General features: G+C 39.7%; 1 protein-coding gene across 1 annotated transcript in view; it reads right to left on the bottom strand.

Annotated features, from left to right (window-relative positions):
* CLYBL (citrate lyase beta like) overlaps positions 1-25,949 on the bottom strand; it is a 119,520-nt gene that overhangs the window by 892 nt on the left and 92,679 nt on the right. The window contains exons 5-9 of the mRNA XM_015562782.1: positions 25,157-25,258; positions 23,333-23,426; positions 21,867-22,034; positions 17,324-17,448; positions 223-342 (exon numbers count right to left, since the gene is read on the bottom strand). Coding sequence (XP_015418268.1) covers positions 247-342; positions 17,324-17,448; positions 21,867-22,034; positions 23,333-23,426; positions 25,157-25,258 — 585 coding nt within the window. The 3' untranslated portion in view covers positions 223-246. The remainder of the gene's footprint in view (positions 1-222; positions 343-17,323; positions 17,449-21,866; positions 22,035-23,332; positions 23,427-25,156; positions 25,259-25,949) is intronic.

Raw genomic sequence — 25,949 nt, forward strand, 5'->3', positions numbered from 1 at the left:
ATAGCGATATCCCATTAATGAACAATAAAATCATAAGCTTGGAACCAAAAAGAAGAAGGTTCGTTTTTAGAGGAATAACTGGCCAGTGAGATAAGGACAACCACGAGAAATTGTGATTAACATGAACTGTAAGTGGAGAAAGGTTCCAATCTGGCATACTAACAAGTTGCCTTGAGTATTATGGTCTGTCTTTAAGAAACCTACTGTATATGTTCCGCCCACCTGATGAGAGCTTGATTTAGCAGATCATTTTTCCTTGATGGATGTGGCAAGCGTAACAATGTTCTGGGCCTGCTTCAGTAATGGCATGTCGATCATACTCCCTCGGAAAGTAAAGGCTCCCTGGAAAACAGAGCATACAAACTTCCTGAAAGAAAGCTCGGAAATTATAGGCTTCCTTTAGGCACAAGAACATTTCAGATTCCACCTGAATTATACTGACTTTCCAACCCAACTTTTGAGAAAGCCAAAGCAAATTACAGGGGAAAGATTTTTTTTTTCCTTCTAAAGAGGAAAAAAATATCTTTTAGCATTTTAATGGAGTGGAAAAAATCAGACACAGGGTATTGGAAACTGTTCATTTAACTCTTGAAATCAAGCAGGAAACAACTGTGGAAGGAAAAGGTAAATACTTCCTTATAGGTTTTGAGATATTGTATAGAACTTTAAAAACAGTAAAGCGCTCTGACAACTGATCACTATTTGAAAAATAAATGTATGATCAGGTTAACTTGCTTCTTGCTAGAACATAATTGAGGGGTAACACTATCAGGGGATGAGAAAATGTAAGGTAGGATTGTACTGAGTAAAAAGAGATTCCTCTGTTGGTATACATTTGCAGGACAGGATTAGAATGACAAGGGACATGAGCCTGTAACCAAAGAATCACAGGTCGGTTGAATGGCAAGACTGGAAGGAATCTCTGAGATCTGATTTATCCCCATTTTACAGATTCATTTTTGAAAACCTCTGAAAATACTTGTTGAATGCATCATGTAATCTAGAGGACGAAACAGGTCAAGGTGATTAGGAAATGTGAGAGCAGGGGCTAATACTTGGATCTCAGAACTTCAAGCCTTCATCACAGACCCCCCCATTAACAAGGTAGTTCTTAGTGCATCAGAAAAAGAAAAACTTAATGGGCAGAAGGTAGTATGCCCAGAATATAAGTTAATGTCTGGATATTTATGTTATTTTAATCACTTCTTTTTGCTGTATGCAATCACAACTCTTCATCTTAATTCATGGCAAGGATGCTGGTATGAGTGGAAAGCAGAGATCTTTTGAGACTTGGAAGTGGACTAGAAAATCAATCCTAGCTGATTGGTTGCATATATTGCCATCTACTTCTGATTTCACAAGTACTACCTGTCAACGGTCAACGCTGTCCTTATTCAGGGCTTCCTGGATGGGTCTCCTGGGCTCTCTAGGAACCCTCATGTCCCACAATTACACCGAGTTCTATATAGGATGGAGGTAAAATAAAATTGGCAGGGAATCCTTAGCAGTGACTTCAGAATTTATCTTTCAATCAACAGAGAGGCTTAAAAGCCACTAGGATTAGAATGTTCACCAGGACTGTCATGAGCCACAAACAATGTTTCAGTCAATGACCAAGACCACATATATGACAGGGGTGCCCTAAGATTATAACGAAGCTGAAACATTCCTATTGCCTAGTGATGTCATAGCCATTGTAATACCATAGTGCAACACATTACAGCTGCCCACAGTATCCAGCACAGTAATATGCTGGACAGGTTTGTAGGCTATACCCTCTAAGTGCTCTCTATGGTATTCGCACAACAATGAAAGAGCCGAATGACTTATTTCTCAGAAGGTATCCTAATAGTTAAGTGACAGCATGGTTGTATTGCTTAACCTTCCCAGCCCTGAAATGATAAATCTGATTCATATGAACACCTGCATGGACTAAAATCCGTCATCTCTTACCCTCTTATTTTTACCATTTATACCCCCAGGTTGGCCTGTGACTAATTTCATTCAGCCTAGAACTAATTATGGTCAGCTCTGGGACTATGATGAATTTTATGAATTTGGTAGAAGTTCCAAGGATGTTCCGTGCGTTAGCAGGAGACGTGAAATCGGGGTGTGAGCCTCATGCTGTTTTACAAGGCAATAGTCTAGTCTCCTTATTGGAGTAAATGTTGAAGACCAAAGGCCTCCTGGTTACCCGCCCACTGAGCGGATGGCAGCCCTGTAAAACAGCACCTCTGTCCTGCCAAGGCTGGACAGAGATGACATGAGCATAGATGCACATGAAATCAAAACAATGCCCAGAGAATCAAAATGACGGCCTTGGGGCTATGCCACGTCCCCTGAATCTGCTCCGGGTTCCGCGTGCATATCAAAGAGGCAAAATATCCCATGGAGTGTTTTAAGACAGAAGACACCATTTCTTGCTTCTATGGTGGCAGATTTTGCTTAACTTCCTTTTTTTAAAATATATTTTATTGATTTTTTACAGAGAGGAAGGGAGAGGGATAGAGAGTCAGAGACATCGATGAGAGAGAGACATCGATCAGCTGCCTCCTGCACATCTCCCACTGGGGATGTGCCTCAACCCAGGTACATGCCCTTGACCGGAATCGAACCTGGGACCTTTCAGTCCGCAGGCCGATGCTCTATCCACTGAGCCAAACCGGTTTCGGCTTAACTTCCTTTATGAAGCTCAAGCTGGAAAACAAAATTCAACCTATTTGTTCTTTGTTTTCTTCATCTCAGCAAACGGAGGATTTTAGGGTTAAGAATTAGACGCCCACCATGAATATTCCCCTGCTTTCACATATCAACCAACAATATGGGTTGGTTTTTTTTAACATATGGATCTACCTGGGAAATGTGACTGGGCTGTTGGTCAGGATTTAGAAAAAACAGTTTGTCAAAAGCTGCTTGGATTTGTAGGGAGGGTTGGAAACATTCCTTAATAAATGGTTACAGGTAATTTCAGTTTCATAGCCCCGTGCATTCCAGAGAAAGTGGCACACATACCATTTGCAAAGTAAAGGGACTTCCATCAGCATGAAGATTCAGACTGTCATTTGGTTTAAATAGTAACTCACTCATGGTTAAAGGCCTTAAGAACCATGACTAGAACAATAATAATAATTTTCTGAGCAGTTGCTAGCCTAGCACTGGACATATTTTATTTCATGTAATGCTCGTAACAAGAGCAGTTACTACTGCTATGAATCGCAATGTAAATATCTGATATGCAAGATGGTCTTAGGCGACCCCTGTGAAAGGGTCGTTCAACTGCCAAAGGGGTCGCGACCCCCAGGTTGAGAACCGCTGTCTAAGGTGCTACCACCCTTCACAAGACTGAAACCACAGGCTTGTGTGTAGTAAAATGTGCCAAAGCAGTGGGTCAGTCATTTTTCACAAGTAACTCAATAGGTAACTGTGGAATAAAAGCCCATTGCGCAAGGAGCTCCACGGCAACATAGCTCGTAACAACCATCCCCATTAACAATATTTTCTTTTTAATTGTGGCAAAAACATAACCTAAAATTTACCATTTCAACCGTTTTTAAGTGTACAGTTCAGTAGCATTAAGCATATTCACATTGCTGTGTGACCGATTTCCAGAACTTTTTCATCTTGCAAAAGTAACACTTGGTCAGTTCCTATTAAACAGCTACTCCCCAGGTCTCCTTCCCTAGCCTCTAGCAATCACCATTCTGCTTTCTGTTTCTTTGAATTTCTATTCATCCCCATTTTATTGCTGAGGAAACCGAGGCACTAAGAATTGAAGGAACTTGTACCTGTCTGCCCTCTAGCTAGTGGATGCAGAAGTGGGGTAATCCTGGCCCTCTCTGATGCGAAGCAGGTGCCCCTGGCTTACACCCTGGGCTTGTCGACTGAGAAGTGCCCCCTGACCACCTGAGTCAGAATCACCAAAGGGGGAGGGCCGGTGGTTAAAATGCAGATTCTCGGTCTGGACCCCATATGGTTTGATGCAGAAGGCCTGTGGGGTGGCAGGAATTCTCTGCTGATTCTAATGTACGTTTGAGTTTGAGAAGTTCTGTGTGTTAGGTCCCCGGGTAGAAATGGTCAGGCCGGCTTTGAAATGGATACAGCTCCATCCCTGCCCTCAAGTTGCTTACAGTTTGCTGGAGGAGACAGGGAAGAAAGAAGCAGGTACAATATAATGCACTAGAATGAGAGGAAGAGCCAGTGTGATGAGCCCCGAGCGGTCGGAATGGCTGCCCTTCCCAATCAGGATCGTGCCGCCGGTTGCACAGTTCCCTTAGATAGGTTGCCGCGTACCTACAGCACACAGGCGTTCCCCGTCAGAGTTGCCACGGAGCTCCTTGCGCAATGGGCTTTTATTCCACAGTTACCTATTGAGTTACTTGTGAAAAATGACTGACCCACTGCTTTGGCACATTTTACTACACACAAGCCTGTGGTTTCAGTCTTGTGAAGGGTGGTAGCACCTTAGACAGCGGATCTCAACCTGGGGGTCGCGACCGCTTTGGCAGTTGAACGACCCTTTCACAGGGGTCGCCTAAGACCATCCTGCATATCAGATATTTACATGACGATTCATAACAGTAGCAACATTACAGTTATGAAGTAGCAACGAAAATCATTTTATGGTTGGGTCACAACCTGAGGAACTGTGTTTAAAGGGCCAGAAGGTTGAGAACCACTGCCTTAGAATGAGCCTGGTGGCACGTTAGGCATCAAAATCACGTCAACATGATCAGACACTGAAGTTTTTCATGGCAGGGAGAATCCGACTTATAATTTGATGGCAAAAGTATTGATGATGGTGGTGTTGACGACAATGGTAAACATATCTACGGGAAATATTCATAGTTTGCATTTCTGGCACTTAGTACCTGAGATATTTTCCCTTAGAGTACTCAAAGAATAATTTTTTAGAAACCATAATTTGATCTAATGCTTTCACATAACTTTTTGGGGCATTCCGGGAGTTCTCTCTGGCACTTTCCAATGACAGAGTTGCTGCACTTCACTCTAAGGGGGATTTCGCTGCCGGCTTTACTGAGAGCATTTGAGCACAGCTGTTACAGTCCCTCTTTTTTGGGGTGACACTCTTCCTCTGTGACGCTAAGTCTTACACCCGGCAAATTAATCATTTACCTCACAACAGGTCCCAGGGATTTCCTAAAACTATCCGTCAGTGTCGGCCATTATCAAATTTCTCTACAAGATCTTGGTTGTGTCTCTACCTGCTAAATCCTCTCAGCCCAGCCACGACCTCCTGCAATACAGCTTCCATAGGCACAGAGCCACCTGCTCCGTGACGCTCCTCACAGCGGGTGGGGATGATGCGCTGGCGGACGCTGTTTCACTCTCACTCTTCTTTCTTTCCAATTTTTGGAACTTATCAACTTGCAGAGTCCGTGGACAGGTCCTAGTATGGCCTGGTCCCCTCACAAGTTGGTTATGAAGCTCCTTTTAAGGATGTGAGTTTGCTTGCCTGTTACTCCAAGCTCAGTGGCTAAGCTGCCCGGCTCCCAGGCTGGTGAGAGATCTCGCTGGGAGAGTGCTGGAGGCTTAACAGGGGAGCTGCCCCTTCCTAATTGGGATCATGCTGTAATTTTTATAAAACTTCAGGTCGGATCTCCATTTGCTTAAACCTTGTTTTGGCTCCCTTTGGACTTACAGAATCAAATGCAATGCTCCCCTGACCAGGGCAGGCCGGCCTCTGCTTCTGCTCTTGGCCTTGTCTCCTGCCAGTCCAGCAACCAGCCACACACACACACACACACACACACACGCACACACACACACACGCACACACACACCCCTTGGTATCTCTCGCACACACTGTCCTCTGCTCTGAAGGCCCTTTCCATGTCTATCTGGCAAATTTCTTGTGCTTCAAGGCACAGAAATATCACAAGCATTTCTAGACTTCCCTGTAGGGCTAATCCCTTGCCTCCCTTTCCTTAGGCAGCCTCCCTTTATAGCCCCTGTCACACTCCTTTGTAATTATCTGTTTACGTTGTTATCTTTCTCACTTTCTCTTGAGGGCAGGAGTCCAATCTCATATTTCTTTGAATTTACAGAACCTAGTGCTCAAAGCATGGTTCAGAGTGGAGCCTGGCTCTTTAGTGGGGCCGGAGTGGGGTGACTGGGTGGGCCATGGCCTGGGAAGATGGAATTTATCCTGTTTCTCTTTTCCTTTATCTGCTGGCACCTTTCGGTACCACTCAATCTTTCCCTGGTCTCATAATACTCACTCGTCAGTTGGCTCATATTTGCTGAGCCTCCAGGAGACACAGTGTCTAACCTCAACAAATGTGATGCTGGGTTGGGGTCAGGTTAGCTCATGCAAATGACTTAAAAGTTAAAATGCAAGTGAGTATGTTATATTCGTGCTGCAAAGACAGAGGAGCCACAGAGAGAAGGAGCCATGGAAACGGGTGGTTTGGCCAGAGAAGGGCTTTGAGGAACAGGTACTTTTAAAGTCAGGTGTAGAGGGACAGGGATGCCAAATGAAGGTCGAGAGGGGTGGAGGAGACTGAGAGTGGGGTTGGCTTTGTCTGTGTCCCCCATGAGCTTCTGGTTGTCAGTGACTCAACAGAGCAAGCAAAATGAAAGACCACAGTGTGAGATGCAGGACCTTCCTATGGCTCTGTCTGTGGGTGAAGGGTTTTCTCTAGGGCCTGAGGAAAGGGAGCCCAAACTAGCCCAACTTAAAGCAATCTGAACACAGACAACATTTTAAAATATTGGTCTTGCTTCTCATCAGCTGCTTGACTGTCTATGACAAAGCACAGCACATAAGACGGTCTCTGCTGGACGAAACAGGACTGGGGACCCCTGGCTCCCTTTGCTCCTGCTGCACCCCCAGTGGGCCCAGACTGGCTCCTTCCTGGACCCTAAGGAGAGGAAGTTGAAACACCTGTTTCCTTTCCTTTATTCTGGGCACTTGCCCTCTGTCCAGGGGTGGTCTGGGTACCCAACAATGGGAAAGCTAAGAGCTGGCGCTGCCCAGCTCAGCCTTGCTGCTGAGTGAGACCATCATGGATGGACTGACCGCCCCCCCCGCCAGCCCACTCCACAAACACAGATGGCTCTCTGGTGCCAGGAGGGGGGTTGGAGTGGGTGGAGGATGTTTATTCTCCCTTGAGGAGGAAATATCAAGATTCAGCAACCGTGGTTTATACACTACAAGCTATACCCCCAGTAAGCCCTAGAATATTCCTTTCCAAGCTAAAAACGGGACGGGTGCAATCTTATTAGAAGACCCATTACCAAAAGAAGAGGGTTCATCTGATGGTACTTTACACTTTTACAAAATATTTTCAAAGACATTCTCTCACTTATAGTAGGGAAGGCATGCTTGTTTCTGATTAATAGATGGAAAAACTGAGGTGCAGTATTAATTTTTTTAGAAGAATGTGTGAGAAGGAGAGGACTAGACTCTAAGTCTTTTCATCCAAAATCTCAAACTCTTCCCACTAATATATATATCTCAAAGTATAGCTTTAAATGGTGGTACCTGTGGTTATAAACAAATTTTTTTATATATAATCATATAAAGTATACTATGTACTTTAAAATTTTATTTTGATGTGATTTATAAAAAATAACCAGCATATGTAAATGACTATTTCAGAGCTATTACTTAGGATGAAACTGAAAAAAAAATAATGATATATAGATAAGGTACAGATAAATAAATATGTGAAAATACAGTTTTAATAACTGAATTGGGAACTACTAAAATATAACATGCTTCCACCCTGAGTTCCCATTTGAAAGCTCTTACTATAATTATTTTGATATGAGAAATACCAAAGGATATTTTCAGTGGGAAAAAAACTTAATTATAAATATGTGAATGACATCTTCCTGAAAAGAAACCCAAAACATTTATGAGGAGGATTAAAGACAGTGACATTTCATCCTTCTATATGCTTCTGAATATCAGAATAAACATCTTTTAAAATTGCCAGGACGAGAGTAAAAGGATATTATTGAAGACTGGGGAAATAGAGAACATTTTTTAAAGACTTTAAATTGTAGTGATAATTTGATAGGTATTTTAATACTGCTCAGAATGAAAATTCAATACTATTTACATCTATGGTCAGAGAATTTATAGATGCTAATGTAGCTCTGCATGGAATTTCTAAAAGTTCTACTGAAGCCATTCAATATGGACAATAACCCACATTGGGCTGATCTCTCCTTACTACTGGCAGGGCAATCCTGACAGATGACTTTCCATGGCTTTTGAAGGGGAAGCCTTTCAAATGATTCATGAGAATAAAACAGTTGGAGTATCTGAAAGGGCTAGTTTCGTACCTGATTGGGAGATGCAGTGACAATTCAGGCCTGTTGAACTGCTTGGGATGGTGCTTTCTGCCCCTGCCTAGGAGCGCAGCCTCAGGGGGTGTGAGGTGCAGGGGATCCTGCATCCTGGGCAGCCTATGGAATTTATTTTCCAAGTTCTGAAAGGTGGAAAAGCCTGGGGAATCTCCCTTTCATCCCTCCCATCCTTTCCCCTGTGCCTCTCTGGCTGTAAAAAAGTGCACAAACCATCAATGGAGACCTGAACGGATGGCCGAGTCAGCTCCCGGCAGCCCTCCTGCCGGGTCAGTGCTGGCCCGGGGCACCAGGGGCCACCTGGCCAAGCAGCCCCTCTGTGACTTCCCACCAAACAGAAACAGGAACGGCAGGAAGAGCACAGTCTGAGGTGGTGTGCAGTGACTGCTGCTGAGACAAGGAGGACACCCCGAAACCTGGAGATAAAGGGACTTGCTTCTCTGGGTTCTCCCGTTTGAGCACCTCGATGCAGAGGTTAGGAATACGGGCTTCCGGGTCAGCTACACCTGAGATGGAATCCAGGCTCCTTCTCCTGCTGTGTGTGACCCACGGCAAATAATGCTACATCTCTAAGCCTCCGTTTCTTCATCGGACACAGCATCAGTATTTGAAAGCAAATATACTTCATCGAATTTAAAAACTCAAACTATCAGCTGCAGGAGGGAGTGGAACCATGGGGAAGGAAGGACAGAGTTTTCAGTGGAAGTCCTAGCAAAGACAAGTGCCCGCCCGATGGGTTTGTAAAAAAGGAGGGAATTCCTGGAATGTGGCTAGTGGGGAGATGTAAAATGAATAGACATCATTAACATTTTGCTTTTTAGAAAGGAATGGTTTAGGTTTAACCCCATAGAAAATGGAAAGAGTAGGTGCATTAGTGAGATTGATTTGGGATCTTACCAACAGTTTTAGGAAGTTGGAGGAGAAAAAAAGCAGTAGAAGATTTGGAAAATGAATTTGGCAGGGCAGGTGGAGGTGGCTGAACCATAGGGAGGAGAGATGAGGTGAATGTCTGGGTCAATTATCTTAATTCTAGAGGCCTGGTGCACAAAATTCATGCGTAGGTACAGTCCCTAGGCCTGGCCCCTGCCACCACCCACCCCCAGTTCCCCACTTGCGATTGGGTGATTGGAGCCTGCTGGCTGGGGGGGAGGAACCAAGAGGTTGGCCGTTCTGCCCATCCCCCAGCCCTGCCCTGCCACAGGTTGCCTTCTGTGTGGGGGGCAACTGGTGGGGTGGGTTCCTTGGCCTGGTGCCACCCAAGTCCCCCGCCACCCACTCCTGGTTTCCCATTCGCCATTGGGCAATTGGAACCTGCTGGCTGGAGAAAGGGACCGAGAGGTGGTCAATGCACCTCATAGTAAATGGTTGAGCAGCATTCTGGTCATTTCATCATTAGGGTCAATTTGCATATTGCCCTTTTATGATATAGGATTTGACCAGTCCAGAGTCTTCTACTGCCCAGATGGAGGGTCTCAGTGGACCAGAGCCATCCTTACTTTACAAATAGATAGGGAAGACCAACGGTGCTTCCGTTTTTAAAACTCTTTTCAGAGCTCACAAAATATAGGCAGCAAGGTTTATCTTTAAAGATTTTTAGGCAGAATGATCAGACAGAAATAGACAAGTCTTTGTTTTAGATATCTTTAAATCTGGAAAAATCAAGTCGAATTTATCATGTGGAAAGCTACCTACTGAAGTAAAACAATTGGATTTATAAACATATTACAAAACCTAAAGGAGCTTCCACATTTTCTAGCGAAGTATACATCGTGCTTAATTTTCTCAGTTTTTAAATTGGTTTATTGAGGTATAATTTGCATACCATAAGATTCACCATTGTTAAGTGTGTATAATTCATTGAATATTTAGTAATTATCTAGAGTTCTACAACTATCACTTCCCTCCCAGATTTCTTTTTAAATTAGAAATTTCGTCTGAAAAGATTTTTATTTAACAAATAGTATGTAAATATTTTAAATTTAATTTAGAATATTTCATGTCAATTTAAGCTGGTATTGCCTATGAGAAAAGCAGAGAATGAGGGCCATTTTATAGCAGCTTGCTGCTAAGACCATTAACGTTAAACTTCTATTTTATACACTTTAGACCAGTGATGGCGAACCTTTTGAGCTTGGCATGTCAGCATTTTGAAAAACCCTAACTTAACTCTGGTGCCATGTCACATATAGAAATTTTTTGATATATGCAACCATAGTAAAACAAACACTTATATTTTTGATATTTATTTTCTATATTTAAATGCCATTTAACCAATGAAAAATCAACCAAAAAAATGAGTTCATGTGTCACCTCTGACACGCGTGTCATAGGTTCGCCATCATGGCCTTAGACTATTCTTTCTTGGGAAAACACATCTAAATGAACAAATATTAACTTTAAGGCACTTTAAAGAATTTACTAATATACAACTAACTGATAACAGTAATGGATGGAATAAATAGTGACAATTTTTTCCTTTGGGTTTTTCTAGAAGGAAACAAAAAGTCACTATCATATATTCTATAAGTACAATGAATAATTCTTTTTAGCACTGTCAGACATTTTGAAACCAGTTATCTAACTAGTATTTACTAAATATATACTGTGTGCCTATTTCTGTCCAAGATGCTGCAGGAAGGTAATTGATACAGAAGAGAGAATTCTTTACTCTTTAGGGAAGTGGTGAGAATCCCCTCTCCCTTTTCTTCATTGGGGTCCACTAACCCAAACAGGGAAAAAAAGAATTCTAGAAAATCTTGATTTATATATTTTAATAAAATTTCATTTACTTGCTTTTAATATTAAAAAGAATTTTAAAATTTTAAGTCAATTCAACAAAAATTAAAAGAATGCTCTAAACTCTATTAAATTTAGTTAAAGGAGAGGAGGCAAGGGACGGTGGTGGGGGTATAGTGGTGATGTCATGAGAAAGAACAATATAAAGAAAAGGAGGAAACAAAGAAGAATTCTTGGAGAGGAAGACAAGGGAGGAACAGGAGACACACATAGAAATACACATATACTAGAAGAGTCATACATACTAAGAGGGAGCAATACTGTAAAAGGAAAAGAGACAGAAAGATGTCCAAGGAATAAAGCCATCCTTTTGTGGTCCTCGTTTAGGTCTTGCTATTAAAGGCACGGAAAGCCATGGTGTGTCTGTGCAACCACAGGTGTAACTGAGAACAGACTTGGGGAACCTGCCCTTTGAGGGAGATGAAACAAAGGCCGGACTAGCTATGGCCTCATTGCCTAAGGCTGGCAGTCTACCTTGGGAGACTGAACAACTGATGACTAATGAAACAGAACGGGGTTTGCAGTGATCAGAGCTGAGAAATCTTTCCGGGGTTCGGCAGGTGGGCAAGTACAGGACAGAATTGGGAGGGAGGGAGCGATATGGGAAATCATGGCTGGGAAGGCACAGACACTCTGTGTTCTTTCTTGCCTCATCAGAATTCCTGCTCACGCCCGCCCCCTGCCCCCCCCCCCACAAAAAGTACATGACTAAGAAAATCATGCTAATCTGAACTAACTGAATTCACATTTTGTTTTTGTGACCAAATATTTTTAAGGTTCTATCTAGTTTTGGTCATTAACATGGGGACTCGCTGTGACCCAAGTGAAGCGGCATTTATGCTAACTATGTTCATATCTTTAGCTACAAAGTGAGCCCAGAATTCTGGTTGGGGCGTTTACCATCACCTTGGCTGTGAGTGACCTGGGGCAACTTCCAAACCCTTGTTGGGTCTTGAAGTATTAAGCTGCAAACAGAAGGGATTTGACTAGAAAATTTCTGAGATTTTATCCAACTAAAAAAATTACTCTTTCTAATTGAAGCTGAGTGGGGAAAAAATCCTGAAGAGTATAAACAAGGATAAAATTATTTTGATTAAAATATACTTAAGAATGTGTTCTGAATTAAGGATGGAGCAAACAACTTTAAAAGTTATCAGATTTAACCTACACACAAAATATCTTATCCTCTAATACAGAAACAGCTGTTTGTCACTAAAAGTATGTGAAATAGGATATGATCAGCACTGGAATTGTGTCACATTGCTTTAAATGTTTACAAATCTGCAAAATTTGTTGTTAATCAAATTAACCTTGAAGTCACCATGGGCAGACTCTCAGCTTGTCTAAGAATTTGAATTTTTCAAGTCCAAATTATGGCACATAGTTCTAAAAATATTAAATGAATAAGAGATAAAGGGAGACGCGCATGAGTAAGCATCTCAAAGATGGAGTTATGTCCCTTCACCTTTCATTTTCACAGGAAATCACTCCGTTTGGATTTTAGCATTCCTGCTTCCAAATAAAGAGAAGGCTGTGGGTGGTGGGAAGCAGGGGTGTGGGAGGGTACACTGTTGTCTGTTAGTGGAATCAACCCTTTCAGTTGACAAAGACAACAACCCAATCTGTAGATGGTTTATTTGATCTGCGTGAAAGAGTGGCAGTGGGATTTCTGGCACTTGAATAAGCGGAAACAATATTTTTGGCTAGAGAGACTTTTGAGTTCTCTCAGGGAGCCTTCTAGAAGGCCATCTGGACCAAACAGTATTTCTTTTGTAAAGCTCTGCATTTGGAAACACAAATGAAAGGTGTGCGGGCTGCAATCAGATATCCAAGAAAATAATTTGCTTTCAATATTGGTGTGTGTGTGGGAGGGTATTCCTTGTAATTTTCTAGGTGAAGAACTTACATGAGGAAAAAAACCATTTTTTTAAATTAAGATATAAGTTCCTCATTTATATTCCAGTAGAGGATTTGCTTCTGAACACAAACCTATTAATTTGCATTACTGCTTGCTCTAGTGAAATTGGAATGTTTCAGTTATGTGTGTTATTTACAGTCATTGTGTCAGGTAGTGACCTTGTTTTTGACCTTTAAGTTGTTCATTGAACCTGGATTTCAAAGATGAACCGTCCTTGTTTTTAGCCAGTTTGCAAAGCTGTAACAAACGAAAAACCTTGAAAAAGTTAAATGAAATCCTTCCAAAACAAAATAAAGCATTTATGGCAATGATAGCAATAAACCGGGGAGCTAGGAAACCTGGAAAGGAAGCAGAGCCATATTTATAGGGAGATACTGTGGAAATATGAATGCTCTAGCAAAGTACCTTTGAAAATTGGTCACGTGCTACCTTTTGCTATTCTTTCACATTTTTCTGTTAGAGCCTCCATTTAGAAATAAACGGTAAATTCTTATATTAAGATTTCTTGGAATTATCAATCATTTTTAAAAAGCCACTACTTCCTTTAGCTGTCATTTTTGTCCCAAGAAGTGATGAATATAGAAACAGAAAAAAATTATCACTGAATTTATCATATAGACATCAAATAATACATAGTATCATACATACATGCATGTATATGTAGTATAAATACATGTTACATATATTTATTTGTAAACAAATTATAGTTTCCACTGATATCAACTAATATTAACTAATTATTTACTCCAGATATTTTCATTTCAATGATCTACTTTTCATACTACATACAATTCTTAGTCAATAAAAAAAACCCTGTTAAAATCATATTTTTAAATAGGCAATACTAAATTCAGTTGATAGATAATTTTTAAATGTTATGGGACAACATTATTATGAAAAATGACATAAAAATGAAATTAACTTTCAAAAACCCTTTATAAATTTAAAACAAATAACATGGAAGTGACTTATCCTGGCTAAAATATTTTATTGAGTAATTCAAAGCTAAAATAATTAATGACATGCAGCTTGCATCTCAGAATATATTTTTCTGGAAGGATGAAAGAAAGAATCAAGTTTGATTAACATTATGGCTATATACCTCACAATTGATATCAGCTAAATTAGAAATGATTTAGCTTATGGGAATTAAAATAGGGGCATAGAGTATGTGGAATGTTTAGACATTTTCCAACAGATTTAATAGGAGAAGATGACGTTGGTCCTTAAAGTCAATTGGTAGCTTAATTCTTATTAGTGGGGACTAGTGTACCAGGCAAATTCTTAAAGTAGTCACAAGTGTCATTACCTGCCAAACAGTGACAGATTATTATTTTTTAATGTAAAGTATTTTCACCTGACATTAGACTAAGGGTCTCAAACTTGCTTTCCCTTGAACTTCTAATTAAAATAAAACAAGAAAATTCATGTGATACCAGAGATTGAACCCCAATAATTTATCTACTCATGATCTAAGTATTCCCATGAATTTTGTTATTGGGAGAGGAAAGGAAAAAAAAGGAAGAACTTTTATTTTTGAATAATAATGATAGCTATGTAATAATAATAATTATTATTACTATAGAAGACACAATTACCCAGCATTAACTGTAAACTTCAGCTATACCTTTGTTCTTAGGGAAGAATATAATTTAAGATGGGAGAAGGAAGTAGAGAAAAGCAAAGACATGTAATTTTGCCTTCTTGGGTCATTTCTACTTATAAACATTTCTTGAATAAAGTTTTTCATCCGAGGGGGCGGGGGGGGGGCAGGGGCGGGTAAAAAAGGTCTTTCAGAAATTTGAAGTGTCTCACTGGGACCCAACCATCAGCTTCCCCTCACTGACAGTCACCTGTGCTTTGGACAAAGTAACCGAGGGTGTATGTTTTCATCAGTGATTCGCATTTGAAATACAACAGATTAGATGTTTGTTGGAAGCAATCCTTCCTACAACTGAGCAACCTATTTATACTAAATCTCTACAAACAGAACCCACATGATTTAAACCCCAAGACCTCTCAAGACCCGGAGTCACCTACCTGCAGACCCTATTTTTGTGACCAGCCAATTTGTAGGCAAAGTGAAAGAAACATGGGAACTGGATAAAACAACCGTGTGTCCCCACTGGAAGCCCCATTACTTGAATCACTTCAACCTTGCTGGACAAAGCACCACGAGAATTTGCTGTCGGAAACAAACCTACACGAATGGGGCGCGGAAGAAATGACCTAATAGTCTCCCTTCTGCTCCACTCTCTACAGTTCTGTGTTAGCAAAAGCTGCCACACTATTGTGGAAGCTTCTGCCCCAACAAGACGGCATTGCTTTTTTTTTTTAAAAAAAAGTTCAGAATGTAACATTTAAGTTGCCATCATCAAAAGGCAAGGACACCCGGAGACCATTTTCCCTGGGAACAACACTTTCAAGATAACAATGGAAAAATGTTGTGTTTTTCTTCATCCCAGAACTTAAATGCCAGTAACAGAGTGTGGTTCTAATTGGAATGTTGTTTGCAGGCTACCTGAAATGTAGGGTAACTTCTCCCATACCCTAGCTGCTTACAATGCCAAGTGGCATCCTTTGACGTTATCCAACATGAAACCCAGACTGGAACTCTGCCTGGTCTGCTGTTTTGAGGGCCCATATCCTGCCTCAGTTGATTATTTCAGTTGGAGGTATTCATCACATGCATGTCCTCAGCTGACATAAGCTGCACACAGAGGTGTAGAATATTTAGGGAGTGTGTGTGCAGGCAAGCATGGGAAAGAGGAGGAGAGCGGATGGAGTTATTTGCATGTATGAATGAAAAAGTACATGGCTCTTCTCTCTAGATAAGTATCTATGTTTCAGGATATGGATTTTGGGGCCAAGATAGAGAAGTGAACATAAAACACAATGTCAATAATATTTTTCTATGAATTGCCATGTTTTTTCCAATGGTCACTACTGATTTGAAATGAGAGGATGCTATTTATCCTGAAAGTGGTATATGTCCAGATGGGATATTTCCGATATCACAGATTCTGTCTTTTGTGCAAATTTGTACAAAGATGATCTTGGTGAGGGTGAGCATGCGTGCCTGGTTGGAATTGAAGGCAGGTGTCCGCAGGGAGAGGGAGGGAGTGGCCCATTTAATATTGTTACTTACTTTCCCAAGTCCTGGGATTTTTCAGGTGTTTTTATTGCCAGTGGAAAGTGCAAGTGACACTTCTCACTCTGATGTCACCAGTTAGTTTTTGCTTTCTGTTTTTTTTTTTTTTAGAGTACTCTGATGTCACCAGTTAGTTTTTGCTTTCTGGTTTTTTTTTTGTTTTTTGTTTTTTTTTTTTTTTTTTTGTTTTGTTTTGTTTTTTGTGACAGGGACTATTTAACCTTTAGAACCTTAATAATGTTTCCACATCCTCCCCTAAGTACTTCTGCCTTGGAAGTATCAAAACCTCACTCTTTATGTAAGTAACAAGGGCGAATTTAGATATTACCTCTAGGACAGTTTTGCAAATGCAACTTTCCCCCCCCACCCTCTTAAAGGGAGGCACACGGTATTATTGCAAATAACCTTTAAGATAATTAACTGACAATGCTGCAACTAGCATAAAATCTTCCTTCAGGCGACACCTAATTTAAGTGTTACTGGCACAAAGTGGAGACAGATTGCGCATCACCACTGCAATATTTACATAGCAGAAACCCACAGCGCAGGAACCGCGAGGCTCAATGATGCACTAAATTAGGAACAACCGTGCTCCAGTGTTAATTTGCTTTCCATTCTATCCAAATCTCAGGTCCAGGAACTGGTACAAGCACATACACAACCTCCCACTCTTGTATGACTAAACCGGAGGAGATTTTTGTACTTCTCTGCCCCATTATTAAAGTAACTTGACATTTATTTCTCTCCACAAGAACCATTTGATCAAACTGTTTATTTCATTACAACTTGCTCTCACTTTGATCTAAAATTATTTTCATATGACAGCTGTATCAGAGTGTATAGAGAAAAACTAAACAGACTTCCTCTCTTTTCTCAAAGGCTGCCAACATAGTTTATGAAAAGAAAAAAAGAGAGAGATGTGAGAGCCAGTTGGTGAAATATTTCGGAACATGGCAGGACAAATTTACCTTAGGCGAATTTCTCACTGATGAATATTGCCCCCCCCCTCCCGCCCCCAATTCAAACCCTCTCCACCAAAATCATCCAAACAATGATTTTTTTTTCATTCCTCCCCACAGTACTTTAAACACCGGTTTCATCCAAGTCGTTAATAAAACATTTACCTTTCCTAATTGTTGATGCTCTTCAAAGGCGGCGATCAGTTCTTCGGCCCACTTAATTTTTTCAGGGGAAGGAGAAAACTGTTCCTGGACGGCTGCAATTTGGTTAGGGTGTATCACCTGCTTACCTACAAGGGAATTAACAACACCGGGAACACAAAACAAGTAGATGTTCAAACAGAACGTCTGAGCCACGAGAGGCTCCTGAATGCCTCGCAGACTGCATGTAAAATAACTCATTATTTTAGCACATTTAAAAAGAAAATAACAGCAATTGGGCAGGCTTCTCCAGAATACCACATAAGAACAAACACAACAATGGGAGTAATTGTGTTTCCGATCCTATAGAAATGCCACCTTGGTGCAGATAATCTCTCAGTTTTAGCTACAGGTGGACTGACTAAGCAGCTCGTTGAGTAACTGCTTTGGCTGGAACTTTAAAGGATAATGTCTGCAAATTAGAGTGATTATTTTGAAGTAAAGAAGAGAAATTTTATGTTAATTCTTTCTAATTTTTATAAGTTGTCTTTGGCTTATTTGGCACCATTCCCCTGCCTTCCACGATTTCTTTTAGAAGTTGTCTGTTGGTTTTCATAGAGCTTACAGAAGCAGGTATTACAACTATATTAATATCAAATAGTGTCTCATAATAATAATTTATTTTATCCTCTTAGATGTAATATGTCATTTCTAACCACTAGTAGAAATTCAGATTTCAATGAGAAAATTTTATTCAGTACAGTAAACTAGAAGGCAGATTTAAACAGTGTGGTCCCTAAATTACTCCATTTCAAAATGTTTAAATAAAAATTACAGAAAGTTTCTTGACCTAAAAACATAACCAGATTTTTCCTTTTTTCTTATAGAATGAAGATTTTATATAGATACTTAGACACCCAGATGAAATCTTATCTTTGTAGTAATATCTTCTTTTTGAAGTTTAAGGATCTTAAATAAAAACATTATACAAAGATAAGAGTCACAGGATTCTAGGAAATCATGCAGTCATTAAAAAGAAACAGTTTAACAATCAGGGAAGAATGAAATCTAATCAGGTCATTAATAAAATGAAACATAATTTAATGTTATAATAATGTTGAGGTTACATTTTATTATGTAATAAAATTATGGAAATATTTGGTTCTTTAAAATGAATGTACACTTAATGATAACTTACTCTGCTAAGTATATCTGTTGGTATATCAATTTGCTTTGCTTTTGAAATAGTGTTTTAACATTTAATCATTAGAAATTATATCATTGATGTTTTTAAAAAGATCAATTCCAGTTATTCTATCCAATAGAAAAATATTTTGAAAAAAATATTTTTTGTATTTATGAAAGAGTCTCCATGAATAAATACAGTAATATCTTTCCTTACAGTGGCCTAATTAAAACATCCTCACATTGCTATTTCATTTTTAATCTGTCAGCATATTAATAAAACATTATATAAATAAAGCTGCTTTAAATTATTTGAGGAATAATTTCTGGGAACAAATAACATCAATGATGACAAATGAGAGCTTTTTTCAATAGTAGGTACTGAAATTATATTTAAATAATCTAATAGTTGTTACAATATTATTAATAAAGGATGTCAGTTCTGGTAGTCATTTTGTACTAATTGTTGGTCCTGAATTTTATAATTTATGTACATAATTTACACTGATGTGTAAAAAGCCAAATTTCATGGGAACTTCATAGTATAGACATGATAATTTGAGGAGCAAAACACAAACTATTTAAAATATAGTAAAACTATTGATGGCTTGCAAGTACCCATATGCTGGTAATGAGGCTAACTTTAAGATACGTGTTAGGTTTTAGAAATTTATGAGCATTCATTTGTGAAGTTATCTTTTGTTGAATTTTGTATACCCCAACAACTGAATATCGGACTTTAATGCCATGTGGGAGCAAAGCAAATATTTTATACAGAAGAGTTGTTATTGACAAGTTACTGAGAGGGTGCAAAATTGGAAGACATTAAAATTTATGACCATGAAATCCTTTTTACAGTACCACTTGATATATCATGCTTTAAATCAATACCTGTCAACTCTTTTAGGTAACTGTATGATGCTGTCATTTTTGTGTTCTATAAAAGACTGCAAAAAAGAGGAAAACCTATAGAGTTTCATATTTATAATCTTTCTTCTCAGCATGTAGTACTGGAGTCAGCTCTTAGAGCTTTATTCTAAGGTTTATTTCTGGTTTATTTTCATAGAAATAATACCTAAAGTACAGCTATTTTATACAGCCAATGCATTGATTTAAAATCTGCCTTCATGGGCTGAAGCTCTGTGAAACAACGACCACAGAAAAGAAACTACAACCCACTGTTTCATGCATGGTTCACTTTAAAAAACTACAACTCCTTAAAAATATATGTAATTTTTTAAAGTACAGAAAATCCGAATAACACAGACTGCGTGTTTATTTCAGTGTTATGGATAACACAATACTTTCACTGAATTTTAAATGTTCAACCACCTGCTTCAGACAGGACGTGTGTCCGTCCTTCCTCCCTTCCTTCCTCTCCTCCCTTCTTGTGCAAAGCCCAAGGTATGGAATTAAATGATAAATAATTAGGACAAACAGATCATGAGTGGCCTAACATACTTATTAAATCATTTATTGTTTTAAAATACTACAAATAATCTCCTATCTTATCAGACTAATTACCTTTTATTGGCATGTAGAAATATGATTGGGACAACAAAGACCCTCTTTCTAAAAATTGCAAAATGGCCATAAAGTGTAGCTCCCTACTTTGCTGACTTGTTCGCGTGAATATATAATGGGCACTGTACCCTCTGTGCCTCCCCATCCCCCCTCCCATTTCTTGTGTGATTTAATACTCCCTGTTGTTGAGAAACAATAGTGCCAAGCCCATAAGCTCCTCATGCTGAGTTGGGCACAGTCTAGAAATTTAAATCTGATTTGAAATAACTTGTCTTCCGCGATTGAATTAGGGACCAATTTAATGTGGTCCTGTATCTTGGAGAAACCCTCAAACTCCTTTGTAAGTTCCGGAGCAAACATTTACCCCAGAGGAGACTGAGGACACCCAGGTTATACTGCGTGAGGGTGACAGAGGCCCGCGTCAAATTCAGCGTTTTCTGTTTCTTATTGCATTAGTGCCCATTTCAGAGCAACATCTGGTTGCTTGGCAGCCAGTGCCGCACATTTTAGACCAACAACATCGGGGTCTATTAGATAGATTTCATGGAGTTTTTCTCCAACTTTTCCATTTGGGCCACGTCCTAACCAGTCGTTAGGAAAAGGCTGGTGTACAGGCCAGAGGGACAAGGACAGCCCCAGGACCAGGGCAGAGGCCCTCTTTCTTTCTCGGTCACTATTCAATGTAGGGAGGATCTGTTAATAGCTCAGATGATTGAAAAATATTTCCCTGTAAGAGACTGCATTTATTTATTTATTTATTTATTTACAAATTTGCGGGGGTCCCATTTTAACTCTTTATGTTAAAAACACAAAATCAAATATCAAAGCTTGATTTAATTCTAATAAACCACTTAAGATGGTTTCTTAAACCTTCAATTTTACTTTGGGTTAAGTCATCATCCATTTAGATATCTTGTGCATTTAAAGTCACCTTAAGACATGTTTCTTTAAGTAACCCCTAACTGGCCACATTTCAAAAATATTTACCAAAGGGATAGCATGGATGCTTGTCTTTTTTCCTTATTATTTGGATACAATTCTGAGCATGATGTTTCTAGAACGTGCAGCAGAAGGACAAATAAGAATAAAAGATTTTAGAGTGTTTTTTTAATCCATGGTTGCACATGTGTGTATGCAATTGCAGACATGTGTTTGGGTATAGAATTCTATTGTGGTTTCTCAAAAAATAGATTTCTGTTGCAAAAACACAATTTTCGGTTGCTCCCTGGGCTCCCGGGGCCTGAGTTGACCAGGCACACCAATCAACAGATATCCGCCTGCGCTCCAGGACCGGATTGTGAGGGACCCGCTGATCGCAGTGCCAGCCAATGCCCGTAGGTGTTGCCAGGTGCATAGACACATATCGGGAGGTGGAAGAGAAAGAAGGAGCTTGGAGTGGCAGATGAATAAAAACCGAGTTATGAGTGAAAAAAATAAAAAAGATACCACCAAATTTTTTCCCCCCAGAAATTCATTAATATTTGGACTACCAGAGGAAATTTTTTCTTAAACCCATCAACACAAACTCGTAAGGCAGTTCACCCCAAAATACTTCTACGACAGTCTCATCCCTCCCCTCGTGTCAGCAAAAAGTGCAACAAAATACTTAAGAGGACAGGAAAAAAAATGGTCACTAGTCTAAAGAGAAAATGAAATAAGCGATTTGCTTGTTGACTGGCAGAGCCCCCCAAAAAACCTGACCATTTGTTGGGCGGGTTCTTGCCCTGGATGGCTTTTTCATGTTTCAGATAGTAGAACAGGTAGGTATGTGCACTACCTGGCTACCTTAAGGAACACTGATTTCTGGAATGTCTGCAAATCTAGACACTGCTGTTCACGATACCGTCGAGGACCATACCCGTAAATCCCATCGCAGCTCCTTCTCTCGCTTGCCTGAGAAGCCCCTCTTCGTCTCGAAAGTCGATGTACACCAGGTCTATGGCCTGTAGACCAAAGGCCTTCGCCACAACAATAATCTTTTGTCGGGCGTAGAGAATATCTTGGGTTTCCTTACTACTTGTTGCACCTGAAAGTGGGACGTTGGCAGAAAAAGGAGAGAGGTTAACTTTGGAAACGGAAACCATACATCTCTTGCAGAAACTCAGTCTGTAAGGATATCTAAGTCCTCCCTGGAATTGAGGCCCAGTGAGGTGATGATTCAGTATAAACGAAGAGGGATGTGTGGAGGCAGAGGTAAACCTCATGTCCCTCTGGCAAGGCATCTCGAGGATAAGGGCCGTGCGCACTAAGAAAAGGCCCCTCCCCCCTCGCAGGAGCCAGACTCATGAATGACTGGGTGGGTGACGAATGACTTCTGATAGGTATTTTTCCCTTTCGCCATCACTTGGAAATTGTCGGTCCAAAGGTAGCACCGCAGAAGGTGGCCAAGTGGCTGTGTAGGAGATGGTTAAGTTCGCTCACTGAGCCCAGAATTTCACATGCTGGGGTTGCACTGCCCTGTTATCACTGAGGTTCTGAGCCAGATACTTCAGGGTTTGGATGGAGAACTTAGAGAAATGGAAGGGCACTCATTCTGAGAGAGGCAGAAAGTCTCCGCTAAACGATTGGTGATACTAAGTCCTCTGGAAAGAAAAAAAAAAAGAGTGGTATAAATAAGTTCCTTTTGTTTTCCCCCTGGGGGTGGGAGGGAGTGTGTTTACATTTGCTCAGGGAAAGCCCGTCTCAGGTCACTGGGACTGTGGCTCTGAAACACCTGTGACCTTGGCTTCTTTTCCAGATGCACCGTCTCAGACCAGGGGCACCGTGTCCAAGCGATGGGGAAGAGCAGTGAGAACAGGCATGCATAGGATCTCAGTGAATATTTAATAATAAGGGTTCTGAGACAGATTTGAGGAGGTATTTAAAATCTATTTTAAATAATATTTACATACTACATTTAATATAGAAAATTATTCAGTAGAATATATGTGAAACTGCTTTAAATTTGTGTTAGGGGCCTCAATCCCCTTTACACTGACGTGAAAACAAAATATTTAAGCAACAGAGAGGATGTTCACATAATACTTATTATGAACAAAGTAGATGCTATCTCTCCCCGAACACGTCTGAGGCTGGAACGGCCTTTTTATGAGTTATTTTATAAATGAACAGAGGTAATGGTGTTGTGTTCTGAAAGCAGGACACCGGTGAGATGTCCTAAATTATCAGGAAGTGTTGTCCATTCAGCTGAAAACCATTGTCATGGTTGGCAAATATATTGTCATGTAAATGTCCGTTTGTGAAGGGGCCCAAGAAGAAAAGTATACACGTATACACAGAAAGGATGAGAGAGAGAGAGAGGAGAGAGAAATGAGTCTTTGACACCTATGCTGGCTCGGAAGTCTTCTCCTCCGAAAACGACCGCATCTAGGAAAAGGCCCACTGGAGGGCCGGCCTTTACTGCTTCTTTGCACACTGCCTGTAAAAGAGCAGAACAGAACATCTCACAGAGACACACGAAGAGAGAGAAGCCGCATGGTACAGATTCGGCACCAGAAAGATCCAGCTCTGAATACAAGGCAGTTTGTCTGAAAGCAGTCCCAAAAATGCAGCCCCAATCACCCCTTTCCAAAGGCGTTTAACATTGTTCAAGATAAGTACACTGTATACATTGGCTTTGCTTTAATGGATTATATTAATATAGCCGTTAACATATATTAATATAGTTAGAATGTTTGAATTGTAGTTCATCCAATTTCTAGAAAAACTTTGAGTTAACTCAGTTTGATTGTACTGTAAGTAATTTATATTTTTCTAAAATTTGTTTTTGCTTTAAGAGACTCAAACCATACACATAAAGCCACAGGAAAGAAGGAAAGAATTTTTAAATCAAACTAATTGAATTATTGCATTAGGATCAAGATTTCTTAGTAAGTGGTTTTGGGATTAAAGACACACAAGACAAAAATCTACAATGTCAGAGGGGAAAATAAAAATGCAACAAGTCACCCAAGACGTATTAATAAGCAACTTTGATGATATTTCTATGTGAAATAAAGATAAATGACATTCGTCGCAGACATAACTGTGAACCTACAAAGGTTCATGCTAATATATGTGGGTGGGGATGACATGAGAAACCCGTGAGGACCCTCCTGATTAATTTCAGGGGTTGTAAGTGCTTCTCAGTACGTTATGGAATAAAATGGCAAAACAGTGCTAAAAATTAAATCGTTATATAAATCTAGCTTCCTCTAAGAGATATGCTTTGATTATATTCCCAGAATTTAGGGAGGGCTTGGAAGAATCTGTGGTTAGTGGTGTAAACACGCTTGAAGCAGCTCCCCAAACATTTGCACTCTCCCCCTCATGGTCCAGTGGGTCTCAGAGTTTCCTCTCAGAGCGTTTGCTCATGTATTACCTCTCCAGTACAGCTCAACTATCGTTTTATTTTGTTTTGTTTTTAGGAATTTCTTCTCTCCTGCCCTCCGGGATAGGGTACTACACTAATGTTCACAGGTCAGGTGTAATGTGAGGCATATTTTGGAAAACAATTTAAATGACAACTGATAAAGGGATTTTTTTTTTTTACAAGCTAGCTATTAATTTGTCTAGGCAAACAGTTTGCTGCAACCAAGAAATGCTGGAAAACACTTGGGTAAGATAATCTTCCTGATATATATTAAGAAATAGTTTATGTTCTAATGTGGTAAACTGAAATAATATACCACAAATTATTGGCATATACTAACTAGCAAATAGTAATGTTATCAACTGGACTTTATGGATGATGTTGCTACAGAGACCAGAAAGTTTCCCAATAAAAGACAATTGCTACAAAAGAATAATTGAAAGTTAATTCATAAGGGTGACAAAATAAATTTTCATGCACACTTAATCTATAAATGTAATAATTCAAAGCACACATCTTACATAGAGATTATTAAATTAAAATTATTGCTAGGAATCTACAATTTAAATATTTAGGACTGGGAAGTTTTTCCTTGCTACTTAGCCAATTTCTTTTCTAAGATTTCTTTTCTAAGATGCTCACAACCTGGTTTTGGATAATTACAAATAATAAATTGTGATCAAGATTTACTTTGCTTATAAATTTTTTCAGAAAAATATTTTAAGTTAATATTGAAAAGAAGAGTTGTCTTTAGGTAATAAAATACTAACTTCTAAGCCACATTAGGGTTTTCTTACCTTAAAATTGAGCAAACCCATTGCAGTTTCCACAAAAGGGATTAAATTCATAGGTTGTTCAAGTTTTCGGCCTTTTAAGTAGAATGAAAATTTGTCTGAAAACTAAAATCGAAATTGTCATAGGTGATTAGTGAGGGAAAACATACAACCACTGGAATGTAGACACAGAAGTAGTATTTAAGTCTTTGACCTGAGGAAGTAATATCCCAGCCTCTTTGGTCCACACAAAAGATTTTAAAAAAAGAAAAGAAAAAAGAGGAAAGACCAAAGGAAAAAAGGTAACAAAGTTCCCACCAAACTAAATAGTAAAACCCCAAGCATTATACTTTTTTTTTTTTCCTAAAGGAGCAATTTGAGGCCTAGGACTGAGAACTGGAAGGAGAGATTCTCAAGTTTAAATGCTTCCCTTAAAAACATATTTATTTAAGACCTCTCACCCTCACTTTTTAAATGCAAGTGGTGGGCCCCTAAAACAATGCCGCCTTGCCCTACCTGCCCTTCTGTTTTTGTTTCATACCCAGCACTGACATCAGTGTAACTGCTCAACCTTCTACGTGGAATCCGTATTATTCATTATCGTACCATTACCCTTTGTTCAAGAGGGTTTTCTTCATAATTTTTTAGCTTACCTAGGAAGACCTTAAAAAGGAAGTTTAATTCTTTGAAGACCAAAGCTCGCCAATTTTTTCCATGAGACCAGTTCACAGCTAGCTCTGTGCTGCCAGTGGGGTAGCCCAAATTCCAAAATCTATCATCTGGAAACATACAAAAGCTCTTGCACAGACTCCCCCCC

The sequence above is a fragment of the Myotis davidii genome, unplaced genomic scaffold (genome assembly GCF_000327345.1).
Source record: "Myotis davidii unplaced genomic scaffold, ASM32734v1 scaffold637, whole genome shotgun sequence".
Lineage (NCBI taxonomy): Eukaryota > Metazoa > Chordata > Mammalia > Chiroptera > Vespertilionidae > Myotis > Myotis davidii.